Consider the following 27,837-nt stretch of genomic DNA (forward strand, 5'->3'; position numbering starts at 1 on the left):
CACAACATCAGGAGCAAGCTAATATCTTAACCAAGAGATGGCTACATATGGAACAAGCTCATATTTGAACTAGGGAGCTGTTTTTACACTCTATAGGGCACTCCCCATAGTGAGCAAGCTTATAGCACATGTATAACAGTGTCATAAACACACTTCCTAAATGTGTAGTGCACTACAACTTGAGCAACTGAAGTCTTAACTATAATGTGCATTAAAAAGGAAATCCATTTTTGTAGTATAGACTACATAGTAGGGAAACTCATGGAGTGCACAACATAATGTACTAGCTAATATATTAATGCTGGGTGCATATGTCTTAAGTGTAGAATGCACTAATTAGCGAGCACATTCTTAGGGGAGACACTGCATAGGGATTATACCTATGTACTAACTTTGAGTGCACTATGTAGGGAGGAAGTGCACTAAAAATGGAGCACCTTTTGTATAATACACCTAGAGGGCAAGTATGTTATGTCTTAACTTTGGAGTGCACTACATAGGGAGCAAGCTAATGCCTTAACCATTCACTGTACTAAAGAGGGAGCAAGATATGTTTATATATTTTTATTTATTATTATTATTATTATTATTATTATATGCAACTTATAAGATAAAGTACATGGGGTGTATGATCTTATGGCTGAGGCATGGAATGCACTGCATATGGAACAAACATACTTCATAATAAATATTCCCTTAGCATGGACCTTAGATACACTCTTCCAGCCCCTGAGTTGGGCAGACATTTGGACAAACCCCCTTTAAAAATGAACATAGGGCATGCTGCCTTCTGAGCAATTGGGGTTAGATGCCTTGCTCAATGGCAACTCAGCTCTGGATGTTGAGGGAGGAGATAGTACTGGTCCTTCACTCCTCCAATCCCAAAATTCCCACCTGTCAAAGACCATCACTCTGTGCCTTGATGGACCAAAAGACAATGTTGGGGGACAATATGAGTACACGAATAATGAACTTAGACTGCTTTCAAAACAGTTTTTTATAACATGCCACTTTTTATAACATTATACAAAGCAGGGCAGCCAATCATATCCACAGATGTTAACACATGCTAGCCAGGTGTAATCAGGAGGATCTGGTAATTGCATGTATATATGCAATTCCAGTTTTCCTGGGAACTGATCATGTGGCTGTGTGAACCTGTTATCAGACAGAAAAATAACCCCCACAATCATGCTGCCTCAGACACCGCTGGGCTATTTTCCCAGGCACTATGGAAGCAGCAGAATGACGGCTGCTGCTGTTCCCCTGCGTAAAGTGGCAGAGCGGCACATTGGGACATGTTTTCTTTCCTAATCTTATGCTTTTCTACAGCGATGGGCCATCACGCACAATCGATTTGTATGCCATCAGATGGAGACGTTATGGTAATAACAAGAGGAAGATTCACGGTCACTCGTCATGGAAAGCACTGTCACAAACCTGACAGATATTCACAGCTAAGAGCAGGACACGGACAGGAATGAGCTGTATTACACACAGAGGGAGGGAGGTTGGTGAGAGAGGGACAGAGACAGACAGACAGAGAGAGAGATAGAGAGAGAGAGAGAGAGAGAGAGAGAGAGAGAGAGAGAGAGAGAGAGAGAGAGAAACCCAGAGATACAAAGATAGATTGAGAGAGAGAAAAATAAAAGGAGTTAGAAAGGGAGATAGAGTGAAAGAGAGAGGGAGGCAGATAGTAGAAATTATGTAAAAAAGGGAGAGAACGCGAGTGAGAGAACGAGAGGAGGGAAAACAACCAGAGGAAGAGAGGATGAGGAGGAGAAGAAGGTGGCTCTACTCTTACCTCATTCACAAACACCCAGTGGCTGTCTTTCGAGGCCAAGTTTGTCTCCACCGCCTGGAGGAAGAGAGAAAAAGAGGGAGAGAGAGAGAGAGAGAGAGAGAGAGAGAGAGAGAGAGAGGGATATTATGAGCAGGAAGGAGTAAAGCTTCTTCCCTGTTGGGGATGTGTTGCAGTGTGTACTGTATCACAGTGAGGCAGGGGGAATGCAGTGTTACTCAGAGTTAAAATAGACCACCATTGTTGGGGGGAGGGCTTTTCCCCCGCACAATTCCACTGAGCTGTTAAATGTAACGTTCACACGGCAGTTCCCGTCGGTGCGGCCCACTGCAGAGCTGGAACATGCTCTCTACAAAGATGCTGTGTGGTTGTGGAGGGTGTTATTAAGTTCCAACAAGGGCCACTGTCCATGAGCTGTGCTCAGATCTTACACACACTCTGCCCACCCTCTTCCAGTCTAACATGGCTGCTCCTGATTCTACAGTGCATCAACATCCACCTGGAATCAAACAGCTGAAGATAGAGCGTGTGCTTTTTTCATTTTGTATGACTTGGGTCTGGCCCATATTAAAGCAACACTAGGGAGTTTGAGGCTTTACTGAGTTGTAATACAGAGAATCTGAGCCTCTTTCCTTGCTGCTCTGCACTATGTGACTTTTGGAGGAGGGTAGTAAACCAATCTCATTCTCTCCCAGTAACCTAGTGTTACTTTAAGGCAGAAGGCACACTCCTCACAGACAGTCACTTGGAGGAATCCCATGCAGACACAGAGAGAACACACCACACTCCTCACAGACAGTCACCCGGAGGAAACCCACACAGACACAGGGAGAACATGCCACACTCCTCACAAACAGTCACCTGGAGTGGGACTCGAACCCACAACCTCCAGGTCTCTGGAGCTGTGTGACTGTGACACTACCTGCTGCACCACCGTGCCGCCTCGGATTCCAGTTTTAAGCTTGGAATTCCACATCCATTTACCCACTTCACCCTCTTAGAATTCCAGGATCAGGATTTGGGAATGGGGGTGCACTGCAGAGTGTTAGAACTGAGCACAGAACACATTAACTGTGTCAATCACCCTCTGAGGTCTCTCCACCAGCCTGAACGGAACTGAGCTCGTTTCTCTGAAGATCTAATTATGAAAGCGAAGCACGTGGAACGGTGTTCTTATGGTCTATTTAAAGGCTTATTATTACAGGCCTCATCTGGTATCCTGACAGTAGAGAGAGTTCTGAGATCTGCTGTAGATCTATCTCCACTCCGCTGCACTTATACCTTGACAGGGTTTAATGTAATCTCAGAATCACAGCCATTCAAAATGCACCACAGAATTACTCACACATTCATTCAATTCACTCACCTCCATCATCAACCGCTGCTCCATATATACCAGCTTCTTTCTACACTGCCATTTTGTTCTCTGTTCTTAAATGATCATGACCCCCACAGAGCAGAGACAGCCTGCGGTGGACTGATGAGGTGGATCAGTTTCTGCTGGAGTTTTTAAACTCCTTAGTGTCACTTCTGGACATAGAATAGTCCACCAAACATGGGCAGTGCCCTGTGGGCGGTGTCCTGTGTCACTGATGAAGGACTAGAGGACGACCGACTCACACTGTGCAGCGACAGATGAGCTACTGTCTCTGACTTTACATCTACAAGATGGACCAATGAGGGAGGAGTGTCTCACAGAGTGGACAGTGAGTGGACACAGGGTTTAAAAACTTTTAGGCAGAAGGCACACTCCTCACAGACAGTCACTTGGAGGAATCCCATGCAGACACAGAGAGAACACACCACACTCCTCACAGACAGTCACCCGGAGGAAACCCACACAGACACAGGGAGAACATGCCACACTCCTCACAAACAGTCACCTGGAGTGGGACTCGAACCCACAACCTCCAGGTCTCTGGAGCTGTGTGACTGTGACACTACCTGCTGCACCACCGTGCCGCCTCGGATTCCAGTTTTAAGCTTGGAATTCCACATCCATTTACCCACTTCACCCTCTTAGAATTCCAGGATCAGGAATTGGGAATGGGGGTGCACTGCAGAGTGTTAGAACTGAGCACAGAACACATTAACTGTGTCAATCACCCTCTGAGGTCTCTCCACCAGCCTGAACGGAACTGAGCTCGTTTCTCTGAAGATCTAATTATGAAAGCGAAGCACGTGGAACGGTGTTCTTATGGTCTATTTAAAGGCTTATTATTACAGGCCTCATCTGGTATCCTGACAGTAGAGAGAGTTCTGAGATCTGCTGTAGATCTATCTCCACTCCGCTGCACTTATACCTTGACAGGGTTTAATGTAATCTCAGAATCACAGCCATTCAAAATGCACCACAGAATTACTCACACATTCATTCAATTCACTCACCTCCATCATCAACCGCTGCTCCATATATACCAGCTTCTTTCTACACTGCCATTTTGTTCTCTGTTCTTAAATGATCATGACCCCCACAGAGCAGAGACAGCCTGCGGTGGACTGATGAGGTGGATCAGTTTCTGCTGGAGTTTTTAAACTCCTTAGTGTCACTTCTGGACATAGAATAGTCCACCAAACATGGGCAGTGCCCTGTGGGCGGTGTCCTGTGTCACTGATGAAGGACTAGAGGACGACCGACTCACACTGTGCAGCGACAGATGAGCTACTGTCTCTGACTTTACATCTACAAGATGGACCAATGAGGGAGGAGTGTCTCACAGAGTGGACAGTGAGTGGACACAGGGTTTAAAAACTCCAGCAGCACTGCTGTGTCTGATCCACTCGCACCAGCACAACACACATCAGTGTCACTGCAGTGATGAGAATGATCCATCACAGAAATGATAGTCTACCTGCTCTGTGGTGGTCCTATGGGGGGCCGAAGTATTGGAGAACAGTGTGGAACTGGGCTATTGATGCACATGGAGCAAAGATATAACACTACTGTTTGTAATTGTGGAATTACAAGATGCACCTCTAAAACCTGTGGAGTTGCTACAGTGATACACTTTAGAAATACAAGCTTTTGTTTGTATTCTGGTTTATCTGTGTAGTTATATCTATATATAAATGAAGCAGGTCAGTCAATGGGGATTACATAGCTTTCCTCACAGCAATTCAGTTCAACTACAATTCACTGTGTTCTAAACCTTGTACAATTTGAACCTTGCAATATTTAACAGACAATGCCACAGACTGAAGGTCTCTGATTTCTCTGCAAATTGTCCACATGGTTGCTACAGTGAGAGACGTGGTTCTGGCACAGTGTCCTGCTCCGAACAAGGCCATGAGGACAATAGGTGGTGTGGGACAGGATCTGCTGCTTTATTCTCTCTGCCGCAAGCCTTGGGTCCAGAAAAAGAGCTTTGTGTGGCAGGTCTGCCGTCTGTGGTGGGGTCTGATTCGTTTCAATGTTGTGTTCATCTTTGAGGACAGCTGTGGTATGGAGGACATAAGGAAGAACATGAGGAACAATGACTGGGAAACATTCTGGGTCACAGTGGGTCCAGTGGCACCACGCACTCACCCAGTCATTTACACACTCGCACTTGTGGACAGGACCCCAGGCCCCTGGAGCTGTGTGGACGTGACACGAGAAACACCAAGACACAACACAGAAAATGCTCTTAAGACTGTGGTAATTTCGCTAACAAAGTCTATGACAAAAGCTATTTGTTGATGACAAGGAAAACTAGAAAAATTACAACTTGAAGACAAGAAATATGACAAAATTTTTGCACGCAATGAATAAAAACTACACAAAAATGTGAAAACTCATAAATGACTTGTTATTTCTGATTTGGAAAAAGATAATCACAATTAAATGAAAACAGGAAAATTATTTGCCTATTTACTGTTGCCAGGGCAACGAGAGCTGCAGAATGGAATATCGAACAGGAGAAGAGAATCGATTCTTTGAGCTTCTGGGAGTTAACTGTTGGCCAATGATTCATAGTGTTTAAACTTCTGCAGTCAACTCTCGGTTATGCCTTCTGCAGCAACTTTGAACTAATAATGTTGACTAAATGTTAAATATATCCTAAATGTATATATGAATTACCATGATAACCATTCCCATTTGTACAGAGTGAACCAAACCTAATTCACCTTTTGTGAATGTACACATGACTCTAAACCTAACTCTGGACATAACTCTACACACACCAACTCTAAAATCCCTTTGCTTAATTTTTAGTAATTTCATAATGTATTCTGATCTCTCTCTCTCTCTCTTTAAATTACAACTGGTCGCTTGTTGATTTTCTGCTGATTAGTTGTAGCTATGTCTAAATGTCAGTAATTTAATTTGCAGGTAAACTCAGAGCAAAAAAGGGCTCTTATGCTTAAGCTAACTTCATTAGCTCAGTGTTGTGTAATTCACTGTACGTTTACTATGAAAGGTAGAAAAGAACAGTTAAAATGCTTGAGCCGGTGGGTTAATTATAATCCATTCTGAGACTTATGTGTGGGTCGTATTTGTCCTGAGGACCTGGTTTTAAAACCCCTGCCTTAGAGCAACAGATTGAGTGCCTTTTATTTTGAACTTGAGTTGTGAGCATATGTTTACAGCTTGTGGAATAGAACAAAATTGGCAGCAATTTCTGGAGGTTGAGGTTAGTGCTTCTGAGTGTTAAATATTTCTCAGTAAGTATCTTTAGATTAGATTAGAATCACTATATTGGCCACTGTGCTTGCACACGTGAATTTGTTCTTCGCATTTAACCCACTCCTTGCAGTGAAACTCATGTTTACACACACACTACTAAACACTAGGGGGCAGTGAGCACACATGCTCAGAGCAGTGGGCAGCCCTAGCCACAGCACCTGGGGAGGAGTTGGGGGTTAGGTGCCTTGCTCAACAGCACTTCAGTCATAACCTGCTGGCTCTGGGGATCAAACCGGCAAACTTCTGGCTACACGCCCAGTTCCCTGACCACCAATTAATCTAGATTGTAATCTAATGAACCCGCATAAGAACATTTGTTTGTCATCTCAGGGCCATGATGATGTAAATATATCCTAGAAACTTGTGATAGCAACCAAGCATCAAGTGTACAGAGAACTCACAGTGGGAAGGACTCGTTCACACCTTGTTCACACCTGAGCAACTCCTGGCTGTTTGCGTGCTTGCCATCAGGGCTGAGATTACACCTCCGTGTCCTCTGAGCACCAGTTGAGAGCCTATGAATCAGAGTTCTGTGACTACGGTCCTCTCAGTCCAGGCTCCAGGATGGACAGGCTAGGGCCACAAGGGCAAATTTGCCATTGGTGTGTGTGTGTGTGGGGGGGGGTGTACGAGTTCATGTGCATGCCTTTCAGTATTAAGTTAAGAATTTTGTTTCTTCCTAAATATTTTTCTTTCAGCTTTGAGAGCAAATAAATCCAGCAATCTTTCCATTCCATCAGAATTTTCATGGATTTAAACCCAACAAGGAGCTATAATCTGTTGGAATAAGTTTCTGAAAAAAAGAGATGTACCACTTAACAAAAACTAGATCCCAAGAAGAAGAAGAAGAAGAAGCATTTAAAGTGCTTCCAGATATCTACAGCAGATTTGGAATGAACATCCAGCCAGGCTGATACTGGTACGATCAGATCCTGAGATCTTCTTGTGACAGGTTAATGCATTGATGCTGGTGTTTGGGATAAACTGTGAAATCATTTCAAGCAAGAATTATTTAAAGCTTGGTCCACCTCCAGCTACTTCTCAAAGCAGATGCAAGTTCTGGAGGCTGATTTGGCCAATTTATGTGTTGTAGACCATTTGACATCTGGTTTCTATTACAACCATTGAGTCAATTTTTCTATAATCAACCATCGAACACAAAAACATTTTCCTAGATGTTGCTTTAATCTCAACCACAGATTTAGGCCTAGACCTGCCCCTAAGCCTTTCCTGGGCTCATTTTTTAGCATTGTGATTCCAGTGGAACTATGAAAAACCTCTATACTCTTGACATTTTCACTCTCAGAGTGCATTTCTCCAAGCAGTGCCCAATTTGTCAAAAGGCAAAAAGCTCCTTGTGACTCTTCTTGCATCCTCTTTCTGGCTGACACCAGCGCTGACCACAGACATGGCTGGCCAGTGACCCAAATTCAAAAAGCTTGCAGAGATTGGCCTTTTCACACAACCTAAAGGAAGCAGAGTGCTTGTAAAGTATGAGAAGAGACCGAATCGACTGTACATTCAAGATTTTTTATAATAACAGCATGAGCTTGACATTCCATCCTGCAAATTGATATTGCAGGGAAAAGAAGGTAAACATTTCTAATGCCGTTCAAACAATGACACCATTCTGACATTTTTCATACAAGCCACTAGACAAAATTAATATTCCAAGGACAAGGATTTTACCTATCTCCAAAAACATCAAAGCTGCACGGTCAGTAATGTCATGCACATTTTTAATACGTCCTCCCTGACATTTCTCAACAATGCTGGTTGTTCTGTGTTAGTTGTGTAAGAGATGGAGGAATCCACAGACCAGGGCGTACAGTAAGAGAAGATGAAAGAGTGGAAAATAAGACCAAACTCTCTGCTAGAGGAAGCCCTGGAGTTATTAGACCTTGCAGTGTTGAAACCTGTGGGTGATAAGTGAAAGGAAAATAAAACAAAAAGTGCTGTAGGAAGGTGCGATAACTATTTTAGTGGAAATGCAATCTAGAAATATGGACAACCTTTTTCCAATATTGGTGTCCTGATCTTTGTTTACATAATTGTAGAGGTCATGGGGGAACCATAGGTAGCCACCTAGAAAATCCCAGTGCTAGTAAATTGATAGATCTCAAGAATCTCACAAGAATCTTCAGAGTACAAGGTTTTCCTTGCTTAACAGCATCAGTTAGCCTTGTCCTCTGGGTTGGAGTTACCATTGCCTGAGGAGTTCCATAGCCCTTAGGAGTCTTAGCTTATATTAGCCATTTTGTTTACCATGCTTTGTTTTTTTTTTTTTTATAATTTTTAGCCTTCTCTCTTCTTTACATACTCTCTCTCTCTCTTTCCACTGTCTGTCTCTCTCTCCCTCACTTCCAGCAAGTTTGCTCCTCCCACACCCCTGCTTATTCTATTCAATAAATTCAGCAACAGAGTCAGTAAATTCCATTTCTTTAAAAAACAAAGAAGATATTAAAATGAATACAGCACCTGTCTCATTCAATTTTGTATACTTCTACTCAAGTAGGATTTTTTAAAATCACATATCAATCTGTTTACACTTTGTCTACTTTCATAAAACAAAAATGAGCACAGAACACAAAGCCAGTATTTTTTGGCAGCAGTGCTCTTGGCATGTTTTTGTTTTGACTCGTCTCATCTTGAACATGTCACAAGTTTTGATCATGCCGGCATAATCAGCAACTCCTAACTCCTGAGGGTTAAATTCCTCTGGGCACAAAGGGCTGGATCTGTGGTGGTACGCTCCGTAACAACAGAGCTTTGTAATATGCAGATGGCTACTCCAAATACTGATGTATCAAGATCCTTAACCGGTGTCTTTAAATGGTCTTCCAGTTTTAGTTGGTCCAGATGTTGAGCAATGAGTGCACAGCTGATAAATGTAGCAGTTCTACGAGTTGTTGGTCTTTATGGTGGTCCTATACGGTAACTGAAACTCATAAAGTGGTGTCATAAAGAAGATAGGATTAAATAGTAGGCCTATATTTAGCTGCTGTAAGCCATGAATGGATTGATCCAAGTGTCCACAACAACTGCACAAACCACTGCCAGAGAGGACTGTAAAAGTCCAGTGTAGAGCCCAGTGCATTATCACAGGCCTAGCGTCTGCATTCAACACTATGTATATTTAAGCCTTCTGTTGTTCTGGCATCAAAGAAATCTTCCTCAGCTCTTCACCAACACACATCGATACTGCCCTCCATCCCCAGCACTGTTTGTCACCATGGTAACAAGACTACTACTATAACATTACAAGGCCCTGCTGGGAATTGGACAGGACTGTACCAGCTGGTGTCGGAGATGTGGTATGGAAAATCCAATTCAGGACCACGGTGACTTTAATACCTTCAGAAGGACTTGATCAATGCATCCTCACCATGTATGAAATTGCAGTAATGGAATGCGCGAGAGTCCTGTGGTCCTGAGAATAGGAAACTTCAGATAATCACTTCAAAATAAGATGTTCCACTATTCTCAGCGGTGGACATCACAGCAACGCGGCAGGTGCTGGTTCTGTGTCAATATATTTCCTAGTTTAATTCAGAAATCCCACAGGAGTAAGGACAATAAAGTGTTTGTACTGCCGTTGCATCTTTTTCTGCTCTGTGAAATTGTCCACAGTTGTGAGTGTGTGAGTGACTGGATGAATGTATGTCCAGGGTGTGTTACTGTTTTGTGTCCAGTGATTCTAGGTAGGCTCTGGACACACCCTAATCAGTATGTCCAACAGATAAATGAATGAATAAAGGAATAAATGTCATAAAGAGTGCATGCCGAATTCATAACATGCCACAAGTGTATTCACCAAGACTGTAGCTTTTACAGTAAGTGTATCATGAAGACCAGAATGTACCTCGCCTTCTGCTGCAAAGGTTATGTATTTAAATGATCATTTTACAGTGTATACAAATGTTAAGCATGTCACGGTTTATCCAAAGACCATGTTATCCTTGGAGTCCTCATTACTTTAGGTTATTTTAAGCATGTCTTATAAATATTGTGCTACAATTATGCTTGCTCTCATACAAATAAGAGAACAAATTCGATTTTGCTTAGAGATGAAACACCAAACCTTCTTCACCATGATCTCTGGAGTAGGTAAATTATTATTATAGAAGTGCTCTGTAGGTTGATGACCAGTAATGTACTTGAGCCCAGTCCAGGGTGTGTTCCTGCCTTGTGCCCAGTGGTGTACAGTAGTGGCTACATCTGCCCACTCCATAGTCTGAAGGTAAATGTGCTTGGGATCAAGGTCTAAGCCAAATAACAAAAACATCTAATGCCCATATGGGTGTCCCAGAAGGGTTAGCTCCACATATGGATTCCCCCCAAGCTCAGTGATGTGTCCAGGTCCACAGCCTAGGCCCATCTTGAATTTAGCCAAGTCATATTCAACCCACATGATCCCAACTAAGGTGTGCTGCCTGGGACATTTGAAAGTGACATAACACACACTAGTCCCTTCTTATGGACTCCCGTCACTTAACAAGCATTGTCTTCAATATATCACTGACTACAGACAATCCCTAAATACAGCATTAACTACTGGTGTGTTTGATTCACTTAGATGACTGACATTTCTTGTGGTTTTGATGAATGAAGAAAAGTGACAGCGGGCGTCTTCGTACGTTGAACGGCTTCATTACGGTGGCATCTTAAAGTAAGCAATTAATCAAAAGTGAGACAAAAGGCCGGCTGTCTTACTATCACTGTCTCAATATGTAACAACATATAATATGAGCTGAGCTGGTGATCTGATGCGCTGAAGACAACAAAGCGCTTGACAGAGAGTGAGACGGCTGTCTGCCTTTCCCAGTCTCTGGAGAGAATTTAAAGATGCTGGAGAAAACCCAGAGTGCAGCACAATGCTTCTAATTGGATGATTTTAATATCTGCGTAGCAGCACCTTCAGGGTCCCTGAGGTGCCACTGTTTAAAGAACAGCGTCTCGGGAACAGAGGATCCTGAATCAGATGGGTTTGCTGCTCGCTGTCAGATTACACAGAAGAGGGAGAAACATTGAGGGATGGAAGGATAAGGATGGAAGGAGAGCTGAAAAAGCACAAAGAGCTATGTATTGACCTCCTTTGGCAGGAGCAAAAGCAACCCTTACAACCTCTCTCAACCCCAAAGGACCACTGTTCCACTGTTTGCGTCCTATGTTAAAAGCAGCCGATCCCTCCCTGGACGTTGGTCTGGGTCAAAGCATGATCCCTGCCTCATTAATGGCTTTCAGATCCATTGCCCGAGCTGGACCGACCCTCTTGTCGCCCCCCCTGCTGGCTTCCCCTGGGTCTGCCACTCTGGCGCACTCCAGAAATCACAGGCTTTCCGAGCGCTACAAAGGCACTGGCAGCCTCTACAGAGGCCCAAATTACAGAGCCCCAGCGAGGGTGGGGCTCAGGGACTCGGACTCGCTTTGATTCACTCACTGGCTTTCCCCTCCATTGACTCTTGGAACAGAACTGTGCTGGGACAGAAAATCACAGGCCGGGCTCTACTTCCCATAAGCACTGTCACTGTAAGACCTTTGTCAAATCATAGTGCCTCTTTGAAGGGGTAATGAATCAAATGAACTGTCGGCAGGAAAGCACTGTGGACAGTGCAGTAATGTAAAGCTAGTGAGATGAATTTTGTCACTCTGCGGCAACAAATGTAAGGCATGGGGACATCTGATGTCTGATCTTTCCTTGGAAACTTATCCAGTGTGTATTCAAACTGCTGCAGCCCAGAAGAGGACGAGTCCCCTTCTGAGACCTAGAGACTCTGGCCTATTCTTGTCACCACAGAGCCGATGGTTCCCATGGTTGTTATCATGCCGTTCTGTTCCAACAGAAACTTGTGAGACAGGGAACGGTTTCTTGTTTCTGTTTGGACTGCAAACTAAGCACAGAAGAAAAGCTAAGCATGACAGTGGCTCTGCAACAGCTACCAGGTTCACAGCTGCACAGGAAACTTTTGATTCCAGCTGTTACCTGCCAATTTATTTTGTACTTAGATATGAGATGTTACAGAATCCTGTTTCGTTTTGAATTTTGGTTCCTAACAGTGGTTATTCCTGTTACTCTTAGAGCAGTGTTAATTACAGCAGCATATTTTGATTTTGTTTTAGCCTTTTGACTAAAATGTTTATTAATCTTAGTCTCATTTTATTTGTTTAATTAATTTCATTTTAGCCATTTATTTTTAAAAGCTTTAAATCTTTTAGAGTTATTTATTTTTGCTAACTTTCATAAACAATAGCTTAAAAATTGAGTTGATCCTAAAATACTAAAAAGTCTAACATCCAAAATTATGGAAATCATATGGCCACTTTTTTCTTTAAATACATATATATGGGGGCAGCCATGGCCTTATTGTTAGAGAAGAGGGTTAAAATTTAACTGGTTCAATTCCCAAGACTGGCAGGGGGTGATTGAGTGATGGAAAAGTGTTGTCCTCCTCCCTTGATCCGTGGCTAAGGTGCACTTGAGCAACGTACCTAACTCCCAACTGCTCCCTAGGTGCCAGGGATGGCTGCTCACTGCTCCTGGTGTGCTCACTGTCCCTAGTACATTAGTGTGTGTGTGTGTGTGTGTGTGTGTGTGTGTGTGACAAATCATAACTGCACATTTCAAATATATTCCTAAGGTCCAATCTGGGTCTGTTTGAAAATGGTAGGCAATAATTCCTTGGTTTGGTACTTGTGAATCGAATCATATTCATATGCAGTGATTCACACTTTCCTCCTTGTGGGGACATGAGAGGATATAATGAGGCGGATCACTTCTGATTGTTTTTTTAGTTCAGGGCTGTCAGATGCTTGACCTGCTATCTCCCATCACATAGTCACACATGAGTCATTTTCTCATGGCCTGGGGAGCGGTGGTAGTAAGAGACTGCTTAGTTCCAATTAATGCCACGCTGCGATGAGCTGGCTGTTGCAGCTCGATGATCTAAGCGGCCCTTTGGGTGGCCCCTCAGTCCAGACCACAGGATGAGACAGGACCATGGCTTATAGCAGAGGTCCAAATGATTCCACAGACAGATTATCGATTGGAGATTACTGTATAAGACTTATCAGCCACACACTGAGGGATCTGACAATTACAAAGAGCCATGGGGCAGAGTGGAAAACATGATGTATAATCTGTCCTCACTGTCCTAACAGTGATGATCATCAATGGTGTAAAAGAAGATACAAACTTTTTGAAGTCTTGACAAAATCCTAGTGACTGTGCAATGTACTGTGCAAAAGTCAGAGACCAGTCAGGGTTAGTCATATTTCTGAGGATATATGACACACCCTGGACAGGGTATCACATGCTCTCACCTATGGAAAGTACTGTGAAGCCATAATCATAAACCTTATACATACAGAGACATACATTTTTTTTTTGCTCAAACAAAGAGAAAACAAACTTCTGATATCTGTCTACCATGAAATTACAAAAAATGCTCATAATAAGTCAATGACCAGTTCTAATTTAGACTTTCTAAAACATCTAATGCTCTCAGGAGTGCAGGCTTTATGGAGGACTGTGTAATTGAGATGGTCATTAGCTGGCTAGACTGCTCACAGGTTCGGACAATGGCCACCATTGTGCCGCATGCTCTTTCCATGAAAAAAAAAAAAAAAAAAAAAAAGCTGAAGGACAAGTAACTGCAACATGGCTGAATTTCTATAATTCATATAATTATGTATATATAATGCTCTCAGCCCTGTGACTACTCAGCAATTCATGATGTCTACATTAGAAAAGTAGGTCCTTCTCAACTGGACAAGAGTGTACTGATTAAATATGGTGATGTATGGCCAGATTAACACTTGGGTCCATTTTGCTTAGGCGTTAACATAGATAGCAAGTGACTAGTGATACTTGCTCATGTGTACATATACTAATATGAAATACTTTTCATGGGGCTACAACTATTAGTACAACTGGTAGTGCTATCCCAGACTCCCTGTGAAGGGAAACTCAAACCTGGAGGAAGAGGCAGGCCTTGCCCTTAAGCGAGGGAATACCTAACACGGTTTGGACCTACCAATGTCGTCACTATGTTGTACAGCACAAATTCAATTATTACCTAAGAATGGTTTTAGGCCATTCTACAAATCTCTGATTTTTCTGCAGTAAATGGAAGTGTGCAGTAAATACAACCCACCCCTCTAAAATCCAGCATGCATTTCCAGTACTGAAGAAACTAATTATTAATGCGGAATCAAACTCCAGGCAGTAATAAAGTCATTAATCAGATTTATCTTCGCGTTGTTGCAGAAATAGAAACAAAATATTATAGGCAAAATAGGTACAACTAATCATCGCTGGCTAATTAATTAATATCTCATTAAGACGCTTCTCACAAGCAGATGGGCCTTGTTCCACAAAGAGGAAAGTTCTGCAGAGTGCAAATGCCCTGATAGAATATAACAGCATTAGCAGTTTATACATCTCCTTAAAAAAATCTTATTATGATTTTACTTACTGTAATTAAGATGTTGTTGTTAAAGCTGCTTAAACATAATTAAGGCACAATGACATAGTTTTATTTTGATTATCAGGATTAATCAAAGTCGTATTTGCTTGGGTTTCATGAAACAAGACAAATATTTTGCAGTGTCACACATTCACACTTGTAGAAAATGTCATCACTTTACCTACCATTGTGTGTTTGCATTAAGGGAGGATACTGGAGCAATTGGGGGAAACCCACACCTACACAAGGAAAACACACCAAGCTCCTCACAGACAGCGTCCCTAGGAGGGTAATGAACCCAGGACCCTGAGACAATGCTGCTGTGTGGCAACGGCATTATTTGTTGTGTCAGTGTGCTACACAATTGTGCAGTTATTGCAGACAACCTATATAAAGTGGGGTCACGTTTTTATTTGTTGATACTCAGCAGACTCTGTGTCCACTTTCAGAGTCTGGGCTCGGCCTGCTGTGTCAGAAGGGGCAAAGCCATGCATGCAGTCCCATGGAGTAGAGCGAATTGATTCTCAATCAGACCCAATGGCTGTGCCATTTTATTCACAGAGAAACATGGGTCTGAATATAGAACAGTGCAACCAAGCAACACTGAAATTTATCTTTTCCTCCAGTTGTCCCAGAATACAGTCTACATGGGCGCCTATCTGCTCGGCTAGTGCCTGCATCCACCACAGATCAAGAAGTCCTCATCATTCACATGCAGAGAGCAGGGCCCCTGCTTCGAAATAGTCCACCAAACAAAGATAACCCACCCACTGTGTCCGGTGGTCAGCATCCTGTGTCCACTGATGAAGGACTGGAGTACGATCAACACAAACTGTGCAGCGACTGATGAGCTACTGTCTCTGGTTTTACATCTACAAGGTGCACCAACAAGGTAGGAGTGACACAAACTCCAGCAGCTACTGCTGTGTCTGATCCCCTTGTACCAGCACAACATACACTAACATACCACCATCGTGTTAGTGTCATTGCAGCGCTGAGAATGATCCACTGGTCAAATAATAGGCTATACCTGCTCTCTGGTGGTCTTTTCTGGGTCCTGATCATTAAAGAATATGGTGAAAGAAAGCAACATAGAATGTAGAGTTGCAGATGGACAAGAATCTGTAATAGTAGAACTACACAGTGCAACTTTATGGTCAGTGGAACTGAGCAAATGGAAAAAATTACATTATTAAATGCATTATAAAGGCATGTATAGCATTTTCTAATATAATGTTCATATAAAGTACTTGCAATGGACTTTATTTGCTGCTAATGGACCACCATAAGTCTTGACACACTGTCTTTGCCCAGGAGAGTTTCACTGTCCACTAAAAGCACCCCCCAACATGGACATGTCAAGGATCTATTACCAACACTACTGTCCACTCAGTTTTGGAGGACAAGCAGCAATTTTGCACAACAGTGAGACAACGTGACAGCTGCTGTGATGCCAAAAATTCTTCCATCCAGCTGCTGAGTTTCACTGGGACATTGGTCCTGCTAGTCTGTATTCATCAGAAACCCTCCACAGTCATCACACTTTTCTTCTTTTCTTATCCACTAAGTATCCATGTGATGGAAGCAATCCTACAGTAGACACAAAGCCCTAAATATATCCCTAGATATTGATACTGAAGTGTGGCATCGATCAATGCAAGTCCACATCACATCACATGGTGTGTGTGCAAACTGTAGCCAGAGGACAAACAAGTTCCAAAGAATACATGCTACATTTGAGGTGCAATGCCCCTATTATTGACACTACAGCTCCAGGATCCTATGGGTTGTGGGTGTTATCCCTGCCTCAGACTGCTGTCTTTGAGGAGTTTGTTGTGTTCTCCCGTATCTGTGTGATTTTCCAAACACTGCTGAATATGTATATACCTTTGAGTCCTCAGATGGTACTGCATTAGAAGCCCTCGTGCTACTGTGATATACAGCCACATAGCCTTGGGAATGAAGCGTCATCACTTAACCCATCAGGACATGCAACCTGGAACCCTACTCTGAAAGAAAAAAGCCATGCATCCATCTACACGGAAAAGAGTTCTCTGGGCCTGAGTTGATTTCAGATGGTCTGAAAGATGGTAAAAACTTGTGCCATGCTCAGAAAAGTCCACCTCTCACCTTGAATCAAGCCACGTCTACACGTCATATTTAAGCTCACTGCATAATAGCCAGGCTGCTGAAGTTATTTCTCTTCACATTCAGAAAAATTTTGCCATTGTACAAGAGAAGTTGAGCTCAGGGGGCTGTGGAAAAGGATTCATTTCCCCTCGGAAGCCATTAAGAGAGCTTTTTGATCTAAAAGTTACAAGTCTTGGCATTTCATAAACTGTGAAACACACACAGAGAGAGAGAGAGAGAGAGAGAGAGAGAGAGAGAGAGAGAGAGAGAGAGAGAGAATTTTTATTACAGTGAGTTAGAGCCCAGTGTACTGGCCCTGATTGAATGGCCACAACTGAGGTGTTAAACTCAGGGGACAGAAATGAATCGAGCGACTGAGATGAGGGGAAAAGAGACAAAGAGCCAAAGTTGAAGACTGACCTCAATTATACTATGCAGATTCAAGGCACCTCTCTGAGCCTGTACAGTGAAAGGTGGAGAGTCAGGTGTCCTCCATCAGGGGCTTCATTCCAGCAGTATAATCACACAGAGGCTGTTATAGCAGCGCATCTCAGCCTGTTATTGTCCTCAGGGATGGAGCTGAAGTGGGGATGACAGTCTCCACAGCAGCTTAAACCATTGATGGTGCAGCTGTTACACACCGCAGCCTACAGTAGAGCCTAAGAATATGCAATCTCCCGTTTACCAGCTGTTAATTATAAGTTTAAGTACATACAATCTTGCAAGACCATCCTCGTCAATCCTCCCACTGTGAGATCTCAATGCTCACAAAAGGATGTGGGGATCTCACGTATCCCACACTGAGAAAAAGAAACATGCACAAGTGAAGAACAAAAATCTGCAGTTAAATCTCAAACAATTCCGCCCAGACCTTGGAATCACTCAGACCAAGAAACCTACTACAAAGACTGAACTTTGAAGTTTGGTGTGGAGAGTTAGCTCTGTAGAGAAACTCATCACTCACTCTGCATGCATTAGATCATGGTTCAGCCCACCCTCAGGGAAGAACTTTCCTGCACTATTTTTAGACATGGCTCCGAAAGCTATATTTCTACCAATCCCACTCACTGATTGCGGCCCTTAACCATGTGTCTAAAATGAAAGCTCATTATGAAAGGAGCATGATTACGCTCGTGGCTCTTCTTTGATAGAACCGGTTTGTGGAGAGTAGAAGCCTCAATCTCTCTGTGAAGGGTAAACAAATGGAGATGCCATGTCTTGAACCCTTGACTAGACAAATGGGAACAGCGGATATGTCCCATTTATCAACTATTGTTCTACCCTGTTGAAGCTAATTCTTAGGTGCCTTGAGTAGATTTTGACTCTGAAATGAGCATACGCCTATAAGCCATAACGACTAAATCTTAATGGTTAGTGGTTACCAGAGTTTGAGTGGTATTGAATGTACCAGTACCAACAATCCAACTAGTTTATAATGACCTGATTTTGATTGGGTTTGAATGTACCAGCATGCACAATTTCACCAGTCAACCATTTTCCAAGTTATAGTGGGCCGGATTGTACTTGTATCAACAAACTTACTGGTCAATTGTGACCAGAGTCTGAATGGGCTTGAATGCACCAACATCAACAATCTTACTGGTCAATGGTTACCAGCTCCTCCAAGTATACAATCCCATGTAAAGTGGGCCTGCTTTCAATGCCTTTAAAATACTCTTCCCGTTTTTGGACCACTCCTTGCCATTAAAGTAATCAGGACTTGAAAGTTTTAATCTCCTTTTCGTCTAGAAGACTATCAATCACGCAGAACACTGGCACCTTTCTGACACTGTGAGTCATCATGGCATTTTCCGTGCGTCCAGAAAAAGGAATCCATCGGCTGGGAGACCATTGCAAGAGCAGGACTGAGGCCTATTAAAACTGGAGGCTGTATGATTGAATGTAATGGGCCATTGATCCTCCGACAACAAAGCTGTGCTTGTGAAAAGGAAGAAAAGAAGAAGGCAGGGCCTCACTCTTTGTTAAGGAATGGCGTCCAGACGAGGAGAAACTGAAACAGCTCCAGGAAGACGGCGGCGGCAGCAATGACAACAACAATAACAACAAAAACCCGGCACTGGAGCTTGCTGTGACTAGCATGTAGATCCAGGTAGAGGCAATTTCTGATCCAGAAATTAGAGCCCTGAAAAACCAGGCATTGGCGCCTCTATTCAGAGAGGCTTCAACATAACTACCGTCTCTAAATATCAGACACTCTTCTGCCTTTGTACCTTTCGATTACAGCTTTTTCTGCTTCTCCACTGTGCCACCACCACCATGTCCATGTCTTACAACCAGGCCCTGCCACTTTTGGCAGACAAAGTTTGGATTTTCAATTTGCATGTCCTAACAACTTGTTGTGTTGTTCTATTAAAAAGGTGCAATGTAATTCAAAATGCCTCTTAGACCCTACCTCCCTCCACCCTTCTGGGATCTCATTACTGGTGTAATACAGCTGTCACTCAAGCAATCTCTTCCTTTCTCTTTCTTTTCCTTTGGATGCATATAAAGCCGAGCTCCAACCCGAGTCTGCAAGAACACTGGAATACTAATTTTAAATCTAGTCTGCTTTTAATGATGCATTAAATTGTCCACAATGGCATAATATGAGGCAGGAGTCAAGACAAAAGTCGAGGCACTTCCAGCCCCACCACGGTTTCCATATGGCACCATCTGAAGGCTGGAGCACCAGTTGTACAGGCCCTCACACATGATCCAGTCCTTCTGTAAGTATTTATGGATTTAGACTTTATATTTGAATCAGCTAAAAGACAGAGGCTTAGCTTGGGAGCTAAAAGCACTTGTCTGTTCTGCTATGAATACTGCTTAAGCAAATGAAGGCAATGTCTTAACTACTGTCTTTTCTGTTTGCTGGGTTAAGACAGTGTTTGGTTCTTGTAAGGGCATTTTGGTTATTCCTACTATGAATCTTGTAACCACAGGGCATCTATAATGCATATATAAAACACCTGGAATAAGCTAGTATATGCAGAAATAGGTAGAACTTGATCATATTTCAGAAAGCCAGGCACGTTTTGCCTCTAGTCCATTTGTATCCCAGTGCTTTGTTTCTGTGACACTTATTTTTTTGGTTGCCTCCTCTCTTGGTCCTATATCCATTCCTAAGAGACCACAGAAATTACCACAGGAGGTTTTAGTAGGTGTTCAGTCCTGTGTATTTAAGTCCTCTGTCTCTCCTTTTGATTTTTGGTCATTTGCAATGTTTTTATGTTTGTGCTGTTCCCATGTTCCAGATTCTGTTCCATATTAAAAACATATTAATATTTATGCTTTCTGCCTCCAGATATTTGTAACACTTTTATGAAAACATGTTAGAATTTTTAGGTATATTGTGATCAGTAAGCAAGCTCTTATCCACAAGTGGTGCTGTTTCACTTAATCTCAACCCATCTGTTTTGTACTCAAAGCAAAATTACAGAAGCAGTGCTGGGAATTCTGACTTTTGGAGCATAGGTTTAAGGCTTAAGGTTAGAGGTAAAAGTATATTTTGTAAACAAAACCTGGGAATAGTCTCTTTGCCAAGTATACCCCAGAATACATATTACTTATAATAAAGTGCCACAAGCATGAAGAACTACTACCTTAAGTAGTAAAACTTAAACATAAAACTTTTTAAAGTCAGAATATCTGACTTTATAAAATCACTTTCCTAATAAAGTGTACCAAACATACACCAGAGAATTTTTCAGCATGCTACACTGTTTGCAGTTTTTTTTTATAAAGTGTTATGCATGCAATAACAGCTACTAATAAGCAAGTAGGTCATGCATTATTAGATATGTGTTTGAAATGTGAAATATCTTATATAAAGCATAATAAATGCAGACAGTGTGGTGGTGTTAGGGTGGTTACTTCTGAAAGATTTACAGCAGACAAAATAGCTTTGTACCTCTGGACATTCCTGTTTATTCACAGCCCAGTGCTGGGGAGTTAGCCCTCTAGACCACACCTATCATTAGTCATGGTGACCTTTAGGTTATATGTGCAGCTACTCCAGAGCATCCCATTTCAGTTGATGCAAGATTTCTACCAAGGTTATACACACAAGCAAACAGATAACACAATGGTGTCTCATGTCCGGGCACAGCAAAGTAAAACGCTGAGCGGTTTGAATGACAAGGGAGAGGAAAAACATGATTAAAGCTTATATTTGAGATCACTTATTTCTCCATTAGTGTGATTAATGTGGCCGGCTTATGTCTCAGGCAGGGCACTGGCGTGAAAAATGACGCAATTAGCCCTTTTTGAAAAACGAGGCTCTAGACAGCATGGTGGAGATACACTCACTATAAGTTTGGGAGGATGAAATAATGAGGCTTTTCCATTCTTACATCCATTTTTCTTTTATTTCTTTTATCTCATTTTGGGAGAAAAATGTTCATGGGCTTCAGTACCACCTGAATACAACAGGTGTGTGTGATGTTGCATCCAGCATTGAGCAACGGCATGAGCATTGACATGAACAGTTTTTTGGCAAAGCTTATGTATGCCTAACTACAGCCAATGTGCAATTTCACCAGGGGTACTTACATACAAGTTGTACCTCCAAAGAGACACAGCGTGTATAATCAGCACTGTCAAAAATGTCAATGTGGAGCAATTAAAAAGGGACCTAAAGTCACAATTCCCAATTTTAAATGTAGGCTAGGGGTCTATCAATTCCCCCAGTATTGGGATGGGGAGCAGTGCATCCAGTACTAGTGAGATAAGTTTGAGTGGTGTCCAGTCAGTAGCTAATCATCCAACCAGTATCTGCCCCACACTATGATCTCATGGATGAAATCAGATACTGACAGAAATGCTGCAATATCTACACTCTAAAAAATGCTGGGTTATTTTTATAACCCAATTGCTGGGTTGAGCATGTTGGGTCATGATGTTGGGTTATTTTGACTTAAATTGGGTTAATAACAAGCAAACCAGCAGCATTGGGTTGTGTATGCGGACCTGAAAGGGAACAGTCACGTCGTGCGTCGGAATAGGCGGGAAGGCGGGAAGCCGAGAAGCTCGAGCAAAAAGAAGAAACCGAAAAAAACGAAGAAACCGAAAAAAACGAAGAAACCGAAGCTGAACACCAGAGGAGAAGAATTTCTTTTGGCCATGAGCATATTTGTAAGTTTTTTTTTCATTTACATAATTTTAATATATAGATTAAAACCGTTTTGTATTAATCGGGATCTTAGTTGAGTTCATATTTCTGGTCAGCGAGTAAATCCCAGTTTCCTGACTAACGGACATTATCATTCTGCCAAAGGAAATAAAGACCCAGGCTAACGTCACTAGCTACCTAAGTCAGGTTGATTTTTACTAAACCTATATTTATGATGTTTATCGCTGTATCTTCTAGTGTACCCAATTTGGAAGTACTGTGTTTATTAACATTGGCGTTGCTTTGATGTTATTTCTTGCCTGCTAACGCTAGGTCAGTTATGCTAGCGGTACCTCAGATAAATGTCCTGCTCTGCGCCTCCGTGAGGTAGAACTAGATAGCGTTAGCTGAGTTGAATTAGCTTCCACCTGACTTAAGTTCACTTCTGCCGTTCTTGGACTGATATGGCCCGTGTGTGGTAGCCTTAGGGTATGTCATGCTTTATCCATATTGGGATGTTCGCTTTTTATATGAAAGCCAATGCGCTAAAAAAAAAAAAAAAGAATCTGTACAGCACTCCTTCACCAGTGCTTGTGATTCCTTTGAAATGAATACCTCCTTTGCATTTTTTTATTTATATGAAACAAGTGATAAAAATTACGATGTGAAATCAGAAAATAGCTTTCCATCTTCGTATTAGAATTTTCATTTCCACCTTAACACTAGAAGCATCGCGCTTATTTGACCGACTGAGACCGGAGCAAAGAGAGCCGCTGGTTTGACAGCTGTCACTAAAGTCTCCCTTCCACACCAAAACCAACACAACACACGGAGTAAAGTCAGTCACAGGCTCAAATACACACCGGCTCTCTGTGCTCCTAGTGTTAAAATTGTCAGTAGTCGAAGCTGATGTTGCCTTCCTTATTTCTTTTTCCCCCTTCCACCTTAAATGCCATTTTCGGAAGACGTTTGCTTCTTATTCTCCATTTTTCGTATTCAAATGTTTATTTCTACCTTAAACCTGTCAGTATATGAGGCTAACATTGGTGTAATTCACTAGCTTCTTGTATGAATTAGTAGTTCCATCTTAAAAAGGGTAACTGTGATGATTGTTAGCTTTTTTAAAAAGTCTCTTTCCTCTTTTTCTCCTTTATTCCTCATGTACCTCTTATAAAACATGCGCTACACTAACTTTAACTAGATGTTAACAGGAGCTGTGTATGAGATAAATATATTCATTTTTCCTATTCATATTCATTAGTGTTGCACCTTGAAACCAGACAATCGCACCCCAATATGGTGCCCACCAAAAAAGATTGTCATTTCAACCCATGAACATGATGGGTACTCGGCAATGTGACGTCAGCTGCAATCCATTAATAAATGCGTAATACTATGTCAACAATATTATGTCAACACAGTGGATCATCTTGACTTTCTAACTTTACACATGGTGTTTTTTTTATTTGGCCTTGTACTATGAAGTATTGTACATGTCTTTCTAAAATGTTATGTTGATATCTGCAGTGACACATGGATGAATTTGTTCAAACGAAGACTGGAATCTTCAAACATTAATTCCTAAAATCGAAGGTATGTAAAATTTTTTCTTACTAAATTTTAGTTTTGCAACAATGTATATAATGTTTAAGGACAGTGAGTTTTCAGGTATAGACATCTATACACGAAAAAAAAACAAGGTTTTGTCTCCGTTTTGGCCTCCCATCCCCACACAGTGTTTTAGGTCACTGAAAATTGAAATTTAGAAAAAATGCTCTCCCAAGGTGGAGACTTTTAAAAACATGGTTGTCACTGTGCTCACGTGGATGAGGAAAACTGAGACAGCACATCTGTCTTTGTCTGAAATACAAATAGCTTTTCACTTTCTCTATATTAAATTACATAAGTCATATACTACACTGTACACAAGCAGATAGCAATAGATTTCAGATTCACACATATTAATACATATAAATGATGTTGTATTAGGAATATATAATGCACTGTTAAGATTTAGATTCAGTAAGTTAATGACTTGCGTAGTGCACTACATAGGGAGTATTGAGTGATTTGGGATTAAAACTCAGGCTTCATGGTGTTTTGATGTCTCGCTTAAAGGGAATGTCTACATTTGTTGGAAAACACGGTTCTCTCCGTTTTGTTTACATTCGTAAGTTTTGCGTCTTTTAAGGTAAATGCCATGTTTGAGGGGGAGAAAACTGTAAGTTTTATTCTTTGTTTTAATTACCACAGAAACTCATTTATAACTCAAGTAGTTAAGTTTTGTAGCGCTTTCGGTAATTAAATTCTTTACTCTCCTTTTCAAAATAATTTTTTTTTCATTAAAGGACAAGTGTCATTTTTAATATTACACAACAGTTAACTTAAAAATCAGTGATGACCTTTAAATGACAACTATTTGGTACACAACACTTTAAACTTTTGTACACATATTGAGGTATGTATAAAGCATGTATTTGTCCCCAGAGCACTGACCCGGAAACTTTTGTTTTATATTTAGGTTTAAAATCTTCACATATAAATAAATAATCACAATTCTTTTTTTTATATATATTTTAAAAATGTATTTTATTACCTCTACTCCTCAGCGTCTGCTGTGACTGTGGACAAGGCTATGCAAGAGTGGCTTAAAGACAACATTCATCCACCAAGCCAGGTTAGACAATTCATGAAGGTGACTGCAATCCATAGAGCTAATAGATAAGGGAGAATCGGACCAAAACAGTTGTAGAAATACTACAAGAATATCCACGTCTGTTGGACACCGCATATGGAGAGAGATTAGTCTCAAAATATAAAATATAATATATATAATATATAATATAAAAAATGTGTAAATGTTAATCCACAAATTAAACACAAGTCATAAATTTGTTTCACTGTTCACAAATGAACACATCCCAATCTGTGTCTCACAGTCTGCAGTTTGTACAAATACAGTTACATTCATAAACACATGTGTTTGTTTTTCATAGATATATCACAATTTTATGCAAAAATTAATATATTTGTTTAAATTTACATTGTAAATATTTGTAAAGTCGAAGTCTCGAATTTAAAATGTATTTGTAAATTGTTGAATCTGCGTTTGTGAATAGAGTCACTCATGTGTTTTCCGTGACGTGCATTTGTTCATTTCCTCTGGCAGGTTTTTGGATTTTGAGACTTTCCTCTCGCATTTCACCCGTTCCAAATACAAATGCAGCCTGATCCACAAAAGTGGCCAGCAGGCGAACAAGCCACCGCTAGTTCGCCTGTATATATACTGGAAAAGTATATAGAGCCAGTTTGGAATACAAATATTAAAATGTTCAAGATCTGATAGATGTATGTTTATTAGTCATGAGAAATGTGTGTTGAAACGTGCTAATTATACACTTTAATTAAAGGAGTAATCTTTAATGCTGACAGCAAGTGGTTAAAATGAGTAGTGCACTCCACATTCAGAACATTACCCACATCCTCATTTTAAAAGGCAGATGTTTGCTTTTTATTCACAATTTTTGTTTTCAAACAGGAAAATATAGAGATATATTTGAAGCTGTTCCCTAGAAACAGAAAAAATAGATTTTTATGCTTTTGCAGCTGTTTTTCTTATGTAATGCATAATGAATGCATTGACCAATACATTCTTCTTGCTGGCCATAATCAATTTAAAGTCTGTCATGTTATCTAGTAACATAGACTCCTTAATATGTATTATATTAAATAATATACATAAGAGATGAAACAGCGCCACTTGATTTAGGCTTAGTGTATTTTTGTCTGTGTCTTTTTTATTCTTATGGGCTTTAGACAATTACATTTAAAGCATTTTTATTTTAAATGTGCGGACATGGGAAAAATATCAGTAAAATATAATGTAAAGTTGGGATAAACATAACAAAGAAAGGCAACTGATACGCTATCAAAGCTAGCATCTGTCCAAACATATCATTACTCTAAAAGCTTACAAGTGTCCAGGCTGTAGGCCACAAATGTGCAGGTGCTTTTTATTTCTGTTATATAGTACAAACGCTTAACCTATTGTGGGCTGTACCCTGGAATTCCATGTGAGTTAGTTTGTGATTTTGTTAATTTATTCACTCATTCATACATTAATTCAATTTCCTCTTTCCCACCTTTGCTCAACTTGTTTTCCTAGGTTGGAAGTAATATGGCTGAGTATTTAAGACATACCAAGGACACCAGGGAGCTTCCATATGTTCTGATGCTTGGGGACTGCAGTCGTTGTTCTCAAGCTTTTGTAATCATCAGTGGAGAAGCTCTGGAGCAGAGCACACTACTGAGATCAGTGGATGTTTGCTTCAAAGCATTTTATGTATTTGACCTCCAATATCTTGTTGTCATTTATTAATTGTATTTTCAATAACATTTATAACCTGAAGAAAAATAATTTGAACTTGTTTTTTGTGGACTTCTGGACTAGATGTGTTTCTTGGTAAATTATTTTGTGTTGCTTGATTCTCCTGTTGTTCATGTGTATAAACAATATAAATACACTTTACATTTTATTTTTGAATATTTTTAAAATGTATAAAAATCTACAATACTTTGATAACTTGACTATTGTACGTATGTCTTTTATTCCAGCTAGACACTGATTATATTTTTATTTTTGTTTGTTGGCTTATTAATATTTGTGTGCCTGCTTGCATTAAATTGATTAAAAATGAACCAACCCAAAGGTTGCCATAACCCTACAATATAGTTGTTTTTACCCAATAATGGGTCAATGTCAATAACCCAGCCTGTTGGGTTAAACTGGTAACCCAGCATAGCTGGGTTAAAATAACTAATGCTGGGTTTGTCCCTATTTGACCCAGCGCTGGGTTGACAAATTGAACCAACTTGGGTTATTTCAACCCAACCATTTTTTAGAGTGTAGGGAAAAGCCTACTTCCCAGAAAAGTAGAGGTTATTACTACAAAATTATTACCAATGCATGAGAATGTGTCTCTTTGGTCATAGGTACTCTTTGTAATTCTAGAAATACACCCCCAAATAATACTTTCTTTCAGGGGTCTTGACCACTTCTGAAATAGTTTGGCAAAACCTGCTAAGAAACAAATGGACTGCAGTTTGTATCTGTAGAACTCTACAGGTAAGTGGAGCTGATGAAATGGATGAAGATTGCAGACACTATTTAAATGAAGTGGTCAGTGATGGTATATGATCTCTTACAGGAAAATAACAAGAGCAAGCCCTGGCAAATTCACTGAAAACATTAATAAACTAAAAAAAAGGACTGAAAATAGAGGACGCCAACCTTTTTCCGCTTCTCTTTTTGCTCCATTGAACAACAATATATAAACTGAAGAAATGTAATCTGAATATTTGCAGACGAACCGGCTGACGGATTGCTGTCCCACTCCATTACTCACAGCCAAGTCACACCTTTCCAACCTGAAACACCACAGCCCACACTGGCCATGAAGCAGAATTGGAATTGTGTATCCATTATGAATCATAAATGCATCATGAGGTGGTAAATGGCAAGTAATACCTCATTAAGGGCAGACATAGCTTGTAGGCAATTGTAAGCAACCTTGTTTTTACATTCACTGTCCATTCTTTCAGCCCCACTGACCATACAATTTCATTCTGTAGTTCTAAAAATGTAGGTTGTAGTTTGTCTGCTGCT

The 27,837-nt window shown here is 41.0% G+C and overlaps 1 protein-coding gene and 1 long non-coding RNA gene across 4 annotated transcripts in view; one reads left to right on the forward strand and one right to left on the reverse strand.

The window, feature by feature from the left end:
* The window catches only part of grid1b (glutamate receptor, ionotropic, delta 1b), a 322,140-nt gene that overhangs the window by 45,347 nt on the left and 248,956 nt on the right, over positions 1 to 27,837 (reverse strand). For all 3 annotated transcript variants that reach the window (XM_066664931.1, XM_066664930.1, XM_066664932.1), the window contains one exon: positions 1,805 to 1,858. In XM_066664931.1, coding sequence (XP_066521028.1) covers positions 1,805 to 1,858 — 54 coding nt within the window. The remainder of the gene's footprint in view (positions 1 to 1,804; positions 1,859 to 27,837) is intronic.
* Positions 23,700 to 26,649, forward strand: LOC136690846 (uncharacterized). The gene is made up of 3 exons (XR_010801790.1): positions 23,700 to 23,765; positions 24,782 to 24,849; positions 26,338 to 26,649. It is a non-coding gene; the product is annotated as an uncharacterized lncRNA (long non-coding RNA).

This window comes from Hoplias malabaricus, chromosome 3, assembly GCF_029633855.1.
Source record: "Hoplias malabaricus isolate fHopMal1 chromosome 3, fHopMal1.hap1, whole genome shotgun sequence".
In the NCBI taxonomy this organism is placed as follows: Eukaryota; Metazoa; Chordata; class Actinopteri; order Characiformes; family Erythrinidae; genus Hoplias; species Hoplias malabaricus.